This window comes from Protopterus annectens, chromosome 1.part0 (genome assembly GCF_019279795.1).
Source record: "Protopterus annectens isolate FY-2018-M chromosome 1.part0, PAN1.0, whole genome shotgun sequence".
Classification (NCBI taxonomy): domain Eukaryota; kingdom Metazoa; phylum Chordata; order Ceratodontiformes; family Protopteridae; genus Protopterus; species Protopterus annectens.
In genome coordinates, this window is record NC_056725.1 from 1,726,044,053 (window position 1) to 1,726,061,374 (window position 17,322).

The 17,322-nt window shown below is 38.0% G+C and overlaps 1 protein-coding gene across 2 annotated transcripts in view; it reads left to right on the plus strand.

Annotated features, from left to right (window-relative positions):
* Window positions 1–17,322, plus strand: part of STXBP5 (syntaxin binding protein 5) — a 3,006,986-nt gene that overhangs the window by 2,136,884 nt on the left and 852,780 nt on the right. For both annotated transcript variants that reach the window (XM_044068842.1, XM_044068850.1), the window contains exons 12-13: window positions 2,606–2,753; window positions 2,852–2,919. In XM_044068842.1, the coding sequence (XP_043924777.1) occupies window positions 2,606–2,753; window positions 2,852–2,919 (216 nt within the window). The remainder of the gene's footprint in view (window positions 1–2,605; window positions 2,754–2,851; window positions 2,920–17,322) is intronic.

Below are 17,322 nucleotides of genomic sequence, written 5' to 3' on the forward strand. Positions count from 1 at the left end.
AGTCAGTCTTTTAAGCCCAAAATCTTGCTCAGTTCCTAAAATTCTAGATTAATTTTGTCACTTTTGCAAGAGGGCTTTACCTTATTACTCACTGAAGATAACCTTGATCTTCAGTTTCTGCTTGTACACTCGGGTTCCCATGGACACCAGCAGACCCGGTGGTTAAGTGTATTCAGTAGAGGTTCCTCCATTTGATCATCTATATTGTGTACTTGTAGTGACTTAGGACTTGGATTTTATAATACAAAAACTGAATTTGTATCTGTAACCAGCTGATTCAGTATTCTTGAAGTTCCTAACTTTGTTTCAGACAGGAGCAACTACAGGCAGAAGGAAAACCTTAATGTGGTAGACAAAGTACATAATGTTGTAACGTAGCAAGGGGTGTATTAAAACAAGCCAGTTATCACATAAGGTGGATGGCTGCACGTACACTGAGCCCCAGCCCCCCCCAACACACACGCACATTTGAGTAGGAATACAAAAGAGAAACACTGTTATATGTACCTTGGCTGTGCACAGGTAACTCAGATATTGTACAAAGTGGACCACAATTATCTAAAAACTGACCATTTGTCTCTCTTATAAGACGGAAACAGGGCTTGCCTATAATTGATTAAATCTGGTCTTCCATATTGACTTTTGTTATTGAGTATTTATAAAAACCTTTGATGATCCTTCTGACTCCATTAGCATAGATTTTTAAATCTGAAATACAACACTGGTTATCACTGGTTTGTGCTGCAGACTTGATATCTCATGAGATGATTAAGTGAGGAAGGATTAAAAGCAACTGATGGCTTGCTCACTTCCTTGGTGAAGCTAGACATGGGTCAGCTGCACTGATTGCTCACACAATAGGCTCTGTGCAGACATAGGGAATCCAGTCCAAAGTATAAAGTTGGGGAAGTTGTCATGAGCAGTATTTGTGCATATCAGCATGTGAGGCCATGTACAACAAGCAAAGGATGCATTTCCTTGCACTCTGGCTTCCCAAAGAGTTGCAGAGCTACAACATAAAAGGCAGATCATGTTGCCATCCACTGCAATAGCCTCATTTGACCACATAAGGACAGATCATGTCTGTTCTCTTCATAAAAGGCTATATAAGGAATGAGCTGTATATGGGAATAGTAATGGACACAGACAATGTGAGGATAGAATAGATCCTATGAGGCTAGACATTTTAAAAGAAAAAAACTTAGAAGGCATTTTCTGAGTACACTAGAGCTAATGCAGTTCCTGTATTTTTCGTTTTTTTTTAATATATCATCTCAAGATATCTGTGGAACTGCAGCTTACAATGAAAATAAACACATTTCCAAAACAACGAATAAAACAAAACCAAACAATTGACCATACCTTTCCTAGTATAAGAGAAAGTGACATTAGGAACTACACTGAGAGTAAAGAAGGGAGATGAATCATTCGACTTAGGACAGGTAAGGGGAAAGGCTTAAATGAAAAAGCCTCCCTTAGACCTGTATTGAAATCTAGGTGTTTAAAAGTGTAATGACCTTTTATTGAATGTTTTATGATTATATATACAGATATCTATGCATATATTTACATTTTATATGTTTTCTGTTATAAAATGTATATTGTGATTTGTATATTTGCTTTTATGGTGAAATTTAGTTATAAATTCATGTTTTATATTGTACACAATATGTGCTTAATGTACAACCCAATACTTTTCATCACATGATTTTCTGTCATGTGATTTTTATCATGTGATTTTCATCATGCAGTTTGATTGGCCAGGTTGTTGTATTTAAACTTGGTTATGGGGTGTGCAATATTTTGGTCTGATGAAGCTAACTGTGAAAACACTTACATGTTCCTGTGCACTGGATTTGTTTTAATAAACGTGGTTGAAGTTTATTTTTATGGTCCTTCTACATGTTTGCTTCGTTGCATAAACTTTTGGAACATTTCCAAAACACTTGAAGCAGGATGTATTGCTCGTTTTACCAGAGTATTGTTACAAGAGTTTTTTTTCAAAGTAGTCAACCACATTGGATAAGTCTTGCTGTTGCTTAATGTCTTGTGTTTGTGCCATACATACTGCTACACAAGTCATTCTATAGAAGAACAGTACAGTTTTGTGAGTGTACTCATCTTAACAGATTTTTGTAGGAGAGACTTATCAAAATGAATACCCAGCATCCTCCTTTTGGAATATTGATGACTTAGATGGTTACTAGCATATGGGGAATTTCAACAACTTACTTTAATTTTTACTTGTGTATAGCAGAAGTAATTAAAATGTTCTGTATGTTCCTTATGTGTAATTTTGTTGTTCTTATAATGTCCCAGTTAATACTACGGACAGTATTAATTGTAGCAGCTACCAGTGCTGCTTTATATAGGACTCATTTTAGCTAATGATTGAGGAGTTTCAGTTCTGGAAAGTCATTAGTCTCATACAGGAGTATCTGACTGTTTACAGATCACAATATTCTGAAAACTGCTGTAGGAGTGTCTTCTTTGTACAGTCATAATGATTGCAGTCATGCAATTCATCTTCTTGTTTACTTTCCACTGACTTTCTTGCCTAAAATATTTTTTCCCCGTTATTCATTTCTGATTTCTTAATTTGCAGTTATCCTATATTTGAGAACCCCTACCCAATGAGTATACACGAATCCCCAGTTACTTGCTGCGAATACTTTGCTGATTGTCCAGCCGAGCTCATTCCTGCACTTTATTCTGTCGGAGTTAGACAAAAACGGCAAGGTTATAGTAAAAAGGTAAGTATTTTATTTTTTCCTTTTAAAAGCAGCTGGTCTGTTTAGTGCTTTCTATTTTTATATTGTAAAGTACAATAATTTCTTTTCTGTTTTTACAGGAATGGCCCGTCAGTGGAGGTAACTGGGGTCTGGGTGCACAGAGTTATGCAGAGTTGATAATCACAGGGTGAGTTACAGTTTCCGTAAACCAGAGCCAAGAATTTCATTTGCTTGCATTTATAGCTGTCACACTTTGATTTAGCTGTAAACCACAAGGGTCTGAAACACAGTGAGATTGTTGTGGCTGAATCTAATACATGGATATTCAAGAATACAGAATTAGAAACATAAGTAGTAAAATACAAAGTGCCGTCAATCTATGAGGTTACTGGTCATTTACTCTGTCTGCTGTTCTTTTGTAGAAGTAGAAACATGGCATCTTCAAAGTTAAAGGTGTTTTATATTTGAGTACAGAATCAAGTGATCTTACTTTGTAGAGCCACAGTACAGTGAGTTGGTTACTGGCTTCTCCTTTTAGGTGCTGTCTCATTCACAGATTCTTTTCCTGCATGTGTCCCAGAATCCATAAACCATATTTAATCTTTTCTAAGCCCTTCCAGTTATTCATAATTAATGCCCATTTAAAAGGGCTAGTCTTATAGTCTAGGATTTGCATAGCAGTAGGCACCCTTTTTTAATGGCTAATAATACCGGCGTTCAGCCATTTAGGTAAAATGCAGTGAGGGTCGGACTGCTCTGGGGAGGGGGAAATTTAAGTTTATTCAGCCAGTTGAAGAACCCAGCAGTCCTCTTCCATTTCCTGTCTTGAAGCCTGTGGAAGGAAAAAAAACATATATGTATTTTATATATATATATATATATATATATATATATATATATATATATATAGGTCCCCTACAGAAGACCGACAGCTCACAACACCGACACCCACATCCAAAAGCCCGACACACAAAATACCGACAATGGGGAGAAACTGTAAGTCTCCATAGTGCTGGAATGGAAATATTTCCATTCCTGTACTGTAGTGCGATCTTGGAGTTGGTACATTAATGTTATGGGGGGTGTGGGGGGTGGTGTGCAGTAGCGCTGTTGTCGTTATTTCTTGTGTCGGGCTTTTGGTGGCGGCGATGTGGGTGTCGGTGTTGTGAGCTGTCGGTCTTCTGTAGGGGATATGTATATATATATATATATATATATATATATATATATATATATATATATATGTGTGTGTGTGTGTATGAAAACTAATAAACTGTCCAACTGCTGGTAATTCCTTAACTAAATACAGTTCAGAAACCTTAAGAAAAAATGGAAGAAATGTTCCGAATAAAATAATAAACTATTTTTAATAAAAGATCACTAAATACATACAAGAAATTGAGCACTTTCATTCATATAATGTTTAACAATGAACTTAATCAGAATTATGGCGAAGGAAAGTGCTGGCTTCAAAATCAAATGTAATCCACCCATTCATTCCCCGGGGAGGCAAGAGTAGGGCAGCAGGAAGTCAGTCAGTCTGCTAGATCCATTGGACTCCCTCCCAAACCCTTTAGTTTGTAACCCGTTTTGTAGTTATTTTTAGTTCCACTATATGGTGCATTCCATGGGAAGCATTTGTGCATCCTCACATGACTTCCCTTACCTTTGCAGTGCAACTCTGAGCAGTGTGTTTTTAGCAGAACCATTCTTGGCAGGTGCTGTCTATAGGTATCACCCCATCCATGAGCTAGAGCTGGCTTCCTGCCCCAGAGATGGGCAAGTTGGCAATGACCACTCAGTGCCATTCTCCTCAGCCAACCCCCTGCAGCATTTATCCCACTTTTGAACACTGGTTGTTGGTGTCATAGACAAGGTTTCATCCTGTTGTGTCACTTGGGTAAGTGACTGTATTATTTTTCTAGAGTAAACATATTTTGTAGGACTTTGTTTTATGTAGAGAGTTTAAATTAACATCAATTTTCTTACAGTTTTTACTGACAGATTCTGGCTCTTAACATCCCTAGGAAACGTAAAAATGGTAGTGGTTAACACACTTAATGTTTTATTTAAAATAAGTGTTTTAAACTATTTATAGGGATACTGTTTTGAATTTTGGTGATAATTGTACCAGAATCCACTGGATCTTTTAAATAAAGCCATCTGTTTATAGCTGTGTTATTTATTTATTTATGCATATTAACCTGGAAGGCCCACTGGACACATTTATCCCTTTTCGGGTGTGACTCAGGAACACTGTCTGATTAAGTAACATCCTTAAAATCGCACCAGATAAATGGAGGCTGAAGGAATTAAACTGTGGACTGTAGGAAGCAGCTCATTAACAGCTCATAGGTGTAATCTTCTCTGCTAACTACCTTAATTGCCTCTGTAACAACTGAAATGTTATTTTATTTGTTTGTTTGCACAGTAGCATTTAATGGGCTAATTTCAAGATTCCTATTTGTTTTGTGTGGATTTTCATGTTTATAACTGTCAGAACAACCACACGAGAAAATTCTGCCTTGTGGAGAAATTAGATGAGAAAGGCACAAAGCCAGAGCAGTTGCCTAGGGCCCACAAAAGTGGGGGTGGGGCCAACTGGCGTACACTTTGTGCGGTTACATTTCTTCCTTAAGCACACTGTTTGCTTGTGGTTACATTTCTTATTTAAGGACACATGCACATTTAAGCAGAGCACAGGATTTGGCTTTTTATGGGGAATTATCTGCTGTTAGGTTCTGGATGAAAGAGACATGCTAGTAAGCACATTATGGAGATTATGAGCAAGTGGAACAGGTTGGTTAGAGGGGTTTATGTGTGTCTGTTTGTGTGTGTAATGCCCTAAACAGAGATGGCAGGTTGGTTAACTTATTCAGGCTCAAACCATGTACCTTGATTACAGGAGACTAGAGCCTAAATCCTCTACACTAGCGACCGAACTGTCATCAGCAGGTTCATTTTCAAGGAATGTTGAGATGTCCTTCATGGATGCATCTTTTGGGGAAACCTTACATGCCATGCGACTTAAAGACTGTTGAGTTTCAGTGTATTTTCAGGGACTGGTGAGTTCCTGTGCATTTTCAAAGCATGTTGAGTTTCAAGTAGTGTTGCCACCTTTTCAATTGCCCAAAGTGGGACATTTTTTCTAGAAACGTCAGATTTTGCAGGGCAAAACATACCCACAGTCAGTACAAAGGACAGAACTTCACTTTTTTGCCTAAATAAAAGCTTATTCTTGTAGCATTATAGTTGCTTATTCTGTTTCTTATAACATTTAGGTGTTTCAGATACAGAATAATTGTTTTATACAACTATTAAAGAAAATATAGGAAAATATTTGTCCTAAAATCTCAGGACATTTCCCATTTTTTCAATTTTTTTGCAGGACACAACTGCCAAAAGAGGGACTGTCCCTCGCAAAGTGGGACAGGTGGTAACCCTAGTTTCAAGGGAAGAGGAGTTTACTGTTGCTCATGCTAAGTCTTTTTCTAATGAGTAACTGTTTTTTTTTTTTAAGCAAATGGCCATTATATGTTTGTGCTAGTAGCACAACAGGTAGCATACTTGCCTTTGGTGCAGAAGACTGTGGGTTCTACTCCCACACCATGTAGATGGAGTACTGGTATTGAAGTGCCCTTTAAGGGGGGATAGGGGTGCTGCACTCCTGAGGTGTCCTCCTTTGGATGAGATGCCTAGTAACTATGAACCTGTTGCCAGTTTGACAGCCATTCCATACAGCAGTACAGTATTATCAGCTTACCATTGTTTTATTAAATGTAACATTGGCAATTTATTCTTCAAGGGCAGCAGACACTGAATTTATAGATGAAACACTGAGATCTAAAATTGTTTGCCAGCAGTAACTTCTTCATTAGTTATCAATCTCTTTAATGTGTAATTATTCAGATAACTTTTACTTCTGATGAGATTGTGTATATTGACTGATATTGATAGATTGTAATGACAGAAATTTGACTGGCCTTTTGTGGTTGAAATGTTCTGTAATATGTAGTTTTGTCGTTATTGGCTCATACATTTTTGTTTCATTGCTTACTGCAAAAATGTTCAAACCAGCAGATTTAAAACACACACTAATAAGTGGTGCCGTATTATACAAGGAGTATAGTTTAATACAATCAGGATGGTGCATTAAAGAACACATGCATGTATGCATGGTCCAAAATTGTGTGCATGTGGCCTATGGTTTGAAAGAAGCCCAAAGGTAAACTTAATCTGACATTGACCAGATGCATTTTCTTTATGGGATTCAATGCCATTTCATTGAATGTGAGTTTCACGGGCAGAGAAGCTTACTGTGCCAAGTCTGTTTTCATTGTGAGAAAGTATTGTTTTGTTTAGCAAAAGACTATCATTGTTTGTGCTATAAAATTTGAAATAGAAGTTTTAAATATGTCTAATCATTGTAGAAGTAAAGAAGAAAATAGTCTGTACACCGACAGGTTTGAACAGTGTTTATGGTTGCTGGGGAGTAATCGCCAAGTAGTGGGACACTGAAATGGATGGGCACGGGGGCTGTGATCCATTACCCTGCCTAGGGCCCCATTTGATCATGATCTGGCTCTGCACAAGACTACTTATTAAGCAAGCTGCTGTGAATGATCATAGCATTCTAAGAACACACACATAGTTAAGGTATACAGAATCTTAGCACATCATTAGTCTTTAAGTGACACTAATAAACACTGAGATTTTAATACAGAATAACTCTGTAATTTTGGCCGTTTTGGCTACAAAATGTTACAAAAATGATTTTCTCTTTGGTAAGCAAACAACCTTCTCTCAGTATTTCTTCCCTCCCTCACATCTCCAGTATTACTTTCAGAAGGGGATTATGTAAAAGTGACATTTAGGATATGCTGACAAAGGGGGTGGGGGAGGGTTTCCTTTCATTGGATCTTAAGGAAGTACTATGTTAGCTGCCTTTGTAGGCCATTTTAAGCCTAGCCAATTTCCCTTTTGGTTTTTGAATTCACCTATCCCCTCTGATGTTAGATTGTCCTTATCCATGCCATGGTTGATAATTGTATATCATCACTATTGTGAACAACTGGGATCATTCCATAGATAATATGAAGGAACCTATGCATGGAGTAAAGCATTTAGCAGCTGCCTCTATCCATTAGTAGTATGGGGGCAGTCCTGTAATACATTTTCTATTATCCATCCGTAGATCTAAGTGGTGCTTGAATATGGACAGGGATGAGCTTTGTTGTATATGGATGGGGAGTTTGTTCTAAAGCAATGGTGTCATCTGCAAGATAAACCTGTCCCTCCAAAGCTATCTGTTGGTGTTGCAGAAGTTTAGATCTCTGTATCATGTATTTCTGACACAGTTTGACTTACTGATGTGCAGTAGGTCCATCAGTACTGGGACAGAGAATGCTTTATATGCCTTGCACAGGTCACCTGTTGGGAGTCTGTAGGATGCTAAGTATAGTGACAGGGCTTTGAGGCAATGGTTGTAGGACATATCTGGACAGATGTATGACAAAGAGGACTTTATACTCATTGACTGGCCTAATAGGGGCTGAGTAAAGGGGGAAATTACATCTCTAAATATCAGCCCAATCCCATTGCTTATAAGCTGCACAATGTAGAAGGAATCCATTATGACAATGGACACATGTTTGAAAATTAGGTGTCTGTCCACATAAGTTCCCAAACCAGGTAAATTCTTGAGGATGTGTTGTCAGTGTGGTAGTCCTCCAGGATAGATGACTTCCCAAAGGTTATGATGATACATTTTGGCATTTAGTTTCAGTCCATGATTCTGTCACCAGTTATTTGTTTGGACAAACCTTCCGGCAGGATGGCTAAGTAACTGTTCTTAGCTTGCAGTCATTTGTAAACTTACACAAACAACAAAAACAAAAAATGAAAGGCAAACCACACTAGTCATCGAGTGAAGATACTGCTTTAATACACCAATAGATGACTGAGCGCTTTCACCTGTAAATCTCAGGCTTCATCAAAGTCACCATGAAAAAACATCACTTCCTTTATATACTAAAAAATCCAATGACATCACAAATACTAATTGACTGCTGCTAAGTTAAAACCAACTGATATACAAACAAAATAAGTTTTAAGTTTTAAAATCCATATATACCCCAAAAATTAAAAATTAAAAACAATCCCATGGATGAATTAGTAATATATCATAACATATAAATAAATACAAAAAATGATTGTGTTCTAACCACAATATAGGGTCTATAATCATGGATCTCTGTTTCAATAAGGGGACAATAGAAATGTTGTCATTAATGCCTGGTAAGTTCTTGGCATTTAATCTCAGTTGCCACTTTGTTTCACACAATTCCAAAATAATATATGATACAGGGCCTTTCCAATGGTTATTTGGACATGAAGAAGCTCTTGTGCATCATGCTGCTTTACCAGCCTTGATGTGAATTTTTCTGGATGATGATTGTGACACCCCCCACCCCACCCCCACCCCCAGACAGTAGCTGGTCTAAGCATGTGGAGTGCATTGAAGCCCTCCACAGTTGGAGTGTTCTCTACTGTTTTAGACCATATAGTCCAGGGAGGTACAGATCAAGTCATTCACGCCCACATTAAATCTGATAGAGTCACACTGGTACTTGTTGTTCAAGCAGTAGTGTGTGTGAATGATCTGATGGATCCTGGCATCAGCCTGCTAAGACGTGCATCTGTATGTCTTACAATGCATTTATCTATAACTAGAATGTTTGGTTGGGTAGATGCCTGCTTTACGGGCTTGGCATATGTGACTTTATGATTCCTTGTACTATGTGAGTTGGTAGGCGTAACTTGCTGAAAGTGCTTTGGGCCTATGAGGTGTTTTGGAAGAATACAAATTATAATGTTGCTCTTCATTTAATATCTGAGCATTTTGATTGGAGTAGCATATATTCGTCTGAAGAAACAGAAATGTTTTGCAAGGCTGCAAGTGACATGTAGTTTGAAATGACTTCATTTTTAGCACATCAAGCTTACACACAGTTCTTGAAGTTGGAAGAGACTCTACTTTTGCTTCCAGATATGGTTGTAATTTATAGGACTGAAAATTTCTTTCTTTCTTTATTTATTGACATTTGTTTACCGAGAAAGTCTGAATAGGACAAAACTACCCATTTAAGGCAGAGGCCAGGGAGAAAAGTTCCAACATCATGTATACACAAAATAATGCATAAATACAGTATTAGTAAGACATTACATTAAGTAAATATTTTACATTATACTAACAGTTATAATTATGATACATAGGTGAGTGGAAGAAACATACATAGGTACAGTGTGTCATAGGAGTTAGTGCACTGTGCAGAACAGAACATTAATTATTGGTTTAGAAGATATTAAGTGAAAGGCATGGCTGAGAATAGTGGAAGGAAGTGAAAGTGAGAAACTAGAAAAGTATATAAAGCAGGGCATAGGTTGGGTAGAAATGATGGGATAAGATATATGAACAGATAACTAGACAGACAGGGACAAAATAGAGGTGTATCAATTTACATCAAAAATATATATACCTGAAGGCTGGTCAAACAGAACAATGCACTTGAGCTTCTCCATTTTTCAAATCACCATAGGCAAAATCCAATACCACTTCTTTGCAAGCTATAGGTCCCCCTGTATGACCCAAGAAACCTGTACCATGTATTTAGCCTTATTGGAAACACTCATCCATCCCTATACCATATTCATGGGTGACGTTAATTACCACATTGTTAACTGGGATTCCTGTATGACACCAAACATACAGGCACAGCAGTTCCTGGCTTTTGTAAACACAGACTCCCTGGACCAGATTGTCAGTACACCAACCAGGGCTGCAACCATACTGGATCTGGTCCTCACCAATATGGGAGAGTGCTGCATAACCCTTAGTGTGTAATGCCTTCCTTGGTAAGGTCAGACCACAAAATGGTCTTTGAAGTGAAAAAATAAAACCTAGACACCCAGCTAACCCTGGAATATTCGGCTAACTTCCTGCTATTACCCTGAGAACACTGCTGCCTATGCAGAGCTGTTCACAGAAACCATATACAAGCATGTTAATAGCTGCTTAGAGGCTGCTGTACTCACCAGGAAGAAGTACAAAACTAACTCAAAAACAAGCCATCCTGGTGGAATCACAAAATTAATAGGCTTTATAACAGAAGGAAGAAAATAATGGCAAAAATTAGGATGTGCAGCACCCACCAGGATAAAAGCACTTGTACCAAATTAAACAAACAACTCAGAGGACAAAGAAAGTCTACTATAACCAAATTTGAGGGAAATTTGTCCTCCCTGGCCAAGGACAACAACACGGCATTCTTTAGCTCTGAACTCAAACTCAAGGCAATACACAGTTGTGTGCAGAGCTCATTGTAAATGGACCCACTTATACTGAGCCAGAAAATCTTGCCAACAAATTCACCTACAACTTTCCCCCTCTTTTCCCCTCAACCTTCTCTCAGGAAATACCATCAAATGTAACTCCCCCTGCTATCACTAGGGAACAGGTCCTTAATGCTCTCTCTCTCTCTAAGGCCAGGGGGCCCAGACCATATCCCAGAATGCCTTCTAAGTACCATGAAACATGATTATCAGGTCTTGTGGAATTGCTGTTTAACTATAGCCTCCAAACAGGCTTCATGCCTCATGAATGGAGAACAGCAGCAGTCATCCCTTTGCACAAATGTGGGCCATCTACAGACCCTGGAAACTGTAGGCCCATAAGTCTCATATGCAAAACCATGGAAAGAATTGTCATGGGAATGATCACTAATGATATAGTAAACCTTCAGACACTGGACCCAGCCCAGTTTGGTTTCGTCTAGGGCAGGTCATGCCTACTCAACCTGGTGGACTTCTTTGAGAAGGTCACCAAAGCAATAGATGAGAGCAAAATGGTTCACACTGCCTACCTACCTTGATCTGGCGAAGGCATTTGTCACAATACCCAACTCAGGCATTGCTGACAAACTCAAGAGGTTAGGTACAAGCCTTATGTCACCTGGTGGATAGCCAACTGGTTCACAGACAGGACCCAGGAAGTTAGAATTGGGAAGTCCACCTGTACAAAGAGGCAAGTCACAATTGGAGTTCCCTCAGGGATCAGTCCTAGGACCACTCCTTTTTGGCATTTACTTCTCTGAAGTCAAGGCCAATGTCAATAACCTCTAGCTGACTAAACTTGCAGATGATTGCAAATTAGGATCTGTCGTTGAATCCTGCACTGACACAAATGTTCTCCAGGAAGGGCTGACACAGGCAAACAACTGGCCATCGACTAAAACTATATGCCAAGAAATGCATAATAATATCCTTCAGGAGGTCATCCACTCCTGGCAACTATCATATTGACAACACACCCTTTAGAGCTGAGTAAGTAGTTAGGGACTTAGGAACCCACATAGACAGTAATCTAGCCTTTGACCATCATGTGTCTACAGTAGTAAGGAAATCATTCTATGGCAGGCAACTTATAAACAAAGGTATGGAATCTAGTCCAAGGAAGTCATTATTCCACTGTATTCAGCATTCATCAGATCTGTCACAGAGTACAGTGCCCACTGTGGTATGTACCTGACCAGGCATTTCCAACAACTTGAATTTCCACAGAGGTTCTTCATGAAAAGAATAAAGAGCATAAGTAACATGTCTTGTGCAGACCCTCTCAAGGTCCTTTCCCTGTATTCTGTCTCCTACAGGCTGTTGAGAGGAAATCTGTGCCTGGCATACAGGGCATTGTCAGAGCCCATGCTGATGGACATCCTACATATCCGCAAAACAAACAGCACCAGAATTACTCATTCTAAAGGTTTAAACCTTACCTGTGATATAAATAGGACCAGCTAGATAGACAAGTATGGATCCCAGAGACTACCTCATCTGTGAAACAGGCTCCACATCCATGTGAAGCAGAGTTCCTCCCTAATCCAATTCAAGTGTAACTTGAACAATTGGTTGGGGTACAGGAAATTCATCCCTGGTTTGGCACCTGTGTCTCTAATGGACACAAGCAGCCTGTAAATGGTTTATTTCTCAGTCCCCTGCTTGTAAATGCTTACACTTATGAAGAGTACCAGGACTTGTCAGAGATTTGGGGTGCATGGCTAGGCTTAAAAAGGCACTTGTGGTCTTTAGCCTAATAAACACCTATGAAACTAAGCATCCTCACTCCTCCCATGCCAGCACCCGCAGTTGCCTTTAGCTCCTTAATTGATTTTAGGTCACCTGAGACATAGCCATGGTTTACCCTCTGGCTAGATTTCAAACTTTGTAAATACTGGGAAGTACACTTCTACCAGCCTGTGGCTGAGATGTTGGTTGCAGACAGGTTTCTGTATAGATATTATCAAAGTGTTTTGCCATAGCCCTGGAGGACATTTACATTAATCACTTGTTTAAGTCAGACGAAAGCCTCTTCTATAAGAAACTTACTCTTCCAGACTCTTTCAAAAATAAATAACAAGCAAAGGCATATTTTAGACATCTTTGGCATAAAAAATGTCTAAAATTAAGGGTGATCAAAGCTTTTCAAACTGAAATAAATCATATATATCTTACATGAAAATAATGAAAATGTCAATGTAGTTTGCTCTTTTTACTAATTGATGTATACCTCTGTTATTATGTAGAGCAGATTTAATAAAGATGTAAAAATAAGCTTTTCAAACTCTTTAGCTGCTTTCTCAAAAGACCCAAATGTTTACATTGAATCTGATGTATGCGTACTGGTACATGTTAGTATTCAAACCACAAAGGAGGTTCCTTAGATTTTTAATAGTCCATAATTCACAGAGCAGTGTTTCCTTTGGCTTGTCTACAGCTTCCTGAGTTTCCTCCAAATGTCTAATGCCTGCATTGATAGCTTTCAGGTTAAGAGGATTACATATTTATCCCTATCTCAGTCACTATCCAGTTAGCAGTTTTTGTGCCATGTTCATACATTTTCTATATTCTCTTGGTGTTGCAGTAAAAAGGAAGAAATCAGGTCTCACTCCCTCACTGGTAAAGATGTTTCTGGGTCTTGTTTTGGACACAGTTTGGAGAAATCTGTATTAACTGTAGAAGAGGATACAGGGCTTGCTATCCCTGCTTAGGTAGGAGGTAGTGGTGTAGCCTAAACTGCCTGAATGGTAGTTTTAGGCTCCTCTGTGTCAAATTTCAGTTAGCATTATGATGATGCCAGACTTAATATGAAGAAGTTTCAGCATTATCTAATGAGCTTTGGGGATTCTTTAGAGAAGTATTGAACCAGAGAGTTCCATTCATTCTGGCATTGGTCAGAAGGGCTAGGTGGGCTGTTGTGCAGCATTTTGTGCAATGTGTGAGTTGCTGCTGCAGTACAATTGTATTATATTTGTACAGATGTGTCAGTGATCAAAAGTGCATTGACATATTTTCAATTACTGTCTGATGGAATAGTATTGAATAATGGTCTGCAGCTTGATTCATTGCATGTGCAAATATTGCTTGAAGAAGGTAATAATTTACATTATGTTTCATGTGGCAGTGTTAACTTTTGGTTTTTGTTTTATTTCATGATAGTTTCTTATACACATACTGATGGAGACAGTGAATAGTGGAAGAGGTTGCTGCAGTTTGGAAAATGTCCATTTCCCCAACATGCACATCCCATGGATCTTGAGAGAGGATGTGCTATATTTCATCTAAAATTTGTATTCCTGTGTATAATTAATCCATATTTTTGTTTAAACTGTTTTTGTGTGTTTACCTTTCAGGATTTTTTTTTAGATATTTCACTAATACTGCTTGGCTTATTTTATTCCAGTATCTGACCTAAGTCTGTCAAAGATGTCAGCAACAAGGTGACAGTGACTGGCTCCCTTGATGTGGGTTTATTTTTTTATTTTATTTATCCTTTGTTGACCAGGTCAATCTCAATAGGTTATTGGCTTCTTTTAAAGGAAGACCTGAGGTGGTACTGAACTATTAGGGGAAAATTGGACAGGTCATTGGGGGGATTTCCCCTACTCTCTGGAGCTGCTAGATGGCATTTGAAGACTGCTGCAGCAACACAGATATAATGGAAAAAGCAGCACAGAGAGGAGAGAAGAAGCTATGGAGAATCTGAAGATGGAAAAATGAGAATATGGAGAAAATGTGGTCTGATAAGGAGAATCACAATACAGATCAAGATTCTTGTGCGGTAGATAGAAATGAACAGCATTTAGCTGTCTCAATGGAAAATGAAGTGAGTGTGTACATTGGAGTGACACAGATAACAGAACTGACATATCAGGATGGCTTGCGAATGATCTGTTGAAAATAATTAAACAGGATGCTCCAGGTGGCAGTTCTGCTGTTTCATTGAGTGATATGGCAGATAACTTTTTTGGAAATGCTAAGGATGGGAATGTGGGGAAAGAGTCAGGTAATATGACAGCAGAGAATGCAGCAGTGACCGAATGTAAAAGAGGAAATCAGCAACAGACCGAGGAGTCCAGTGTTGTGGCAGCAGAAAATGTAGCAGTCACAGTTGGGTAAAAAAGGAGAGCAGAGACAAACTGTAAGTAAAACTGATTTTTTAAAAAAGGGGAGGCCAACTGTGAGAATAAGAACAAAAAGTGAGACTGTAGTAGACGGATGTTATGTTTGGGACAGTTTGGTAACTTTTCTGGGATTTAAAGCTCAAGAAATTCGATCTTTTATACATATAGGGACACAAGACGTTTTATTACTTAACATTTAAATCTGAGGGATGGTGATGAAGTTTCTAGAACTGTGTGACAAAAAAGGAGGACTTTTATCAGTGAAACTGTTCTGTGGTAGTAACTTAAATGTTAAAACGTGTACTTTGCAATTTAGTACTAATGAACTGGAAAAAGATGTTAAAAATACATGCTGGGTTTGCTGAAAATGTTGATAAAATTGTGAAAGTTAAAGATGAAAGAAATTTATAGAACAGAAGATGGAGGCTGGAAGCTATTTTGAAACATGAAAAAGACATGATAAAACATGTCAAGTGTGGTTTTTGTACCTGATCATATAGGGACTATGCTGGCCAGCCTAAAACATGTTTCTTTTGTGGGGGCTTTTGTTATTTAAATAATGGTTGTGACAAGTTACAGTGTAACCAGTTTGGGGAGACAGGACTCGCAGAAAAATGTGTGTGGCTGAATGCAGGCTGTTTAAAAAAAGGATATTTAGATGGACTGTCAAGAACAATCACTAAGAAATGAAAAAGAAGGGGAAAGGGAAGAAAACATACATAATTCAAGGCAACAAGAGATTGAGGAAGAGGGTGAATTAGGTAAAGAAGAAACTGTAGAAGAAGAAAAAATATGGAGAGGAAAAATAGAGTTTGCATCCAGGAACAGAGGCCAGGAGAAGGGATTGTCACTAAGAATTATTTTGAATTTCTTGCCAGTGAAAAATCTGATTCTGAGGATCAAGGATTATTTGTACATAAACCTTTGCAAAAATGAAATAGGAGAAAGAGTAAAAATAAGAAAATTAATATTTAAAAATATTTCCTCTAAATGTAAATAGAAGGAGAGGCAACAAATTTAGAGCACATTAGTAAATGGTGAACAGTATTGTTAAAACTATAAGAAGGATAGTGATACTGCAGTGATGTGTTAAATGTGATATAGATGTAGAGGATGTAAGATTCCTGTCAAGTGAAGAAAGACTGCTAACAGAAACATTGTGGGGTGGAAATATAACTTGGAACTTAGGAAGTGAAAGTTGTTCTGGAGTGAATGTAGAGACAGTGAAAATACTAGATGTTTCAGTGGTAAGGATGAGTAGGCTGACTTAGAGGTGAGGTGGAGAGAACGTGTTTATAGAATTGCGGCATTGTATGTATATACAACTAGCAAGGAAAAATAATCTGTTTCATCAATTAGACTATATGATGGTTAACATGAAAATTGTAATTGCAGGGAACTTTAATTGTGATTTAATGGGAGATGTAAAAAGGGCAAGATATAAAAAAATACAGGAAGTGATAAAATGTATTATGTTAGCTATTTGGAGCAAAGCTTAATGGACTTATAGCAAGGGTAACACTTTGATTTGAAACTGATTATTTTGTATTATTGGAAGGCATGGGGGTAGCAGATGGTGGTACAGTTCTAGTGGGTTTCTCAGACCATTTAGCAGTATGGATGGAGGTGATAAAAGAAAGTGAGTATATTAAAATAGGAAAGGGAATAAAAGAATAAATGAGAAGTTATGGGGTGAAATTGAAGACTGTGAAGCATTGAGGAACATATAACCATGAAGGACTTCTATGTAAATTGGTCTGAGTGGTGGATTGAATTTAAAAAGAAGTACAAAAAGTGTTTTTTTTTCCCCGCAGTGGCAAGATGATGTAAGAAAGGAAGAGAAAGCGAAATGTGGGAAAATTTAAAGCAATGTTGCATAGAATTTAGAGACTAATACAATATATTATTATGGCATACAAAAAGTAATATATGAAAGCAAGAAAAAATAAGACATTGATGTTTAGGCAAATATTATTTAAAAGGGAGAAGGGAAGAGGTTTCTGTATATTTGGTTAAAATAGTAAAGGAGGATATTAGTATAATGAGAGAATTGAAAAATGTAATAGGTGAGCTGA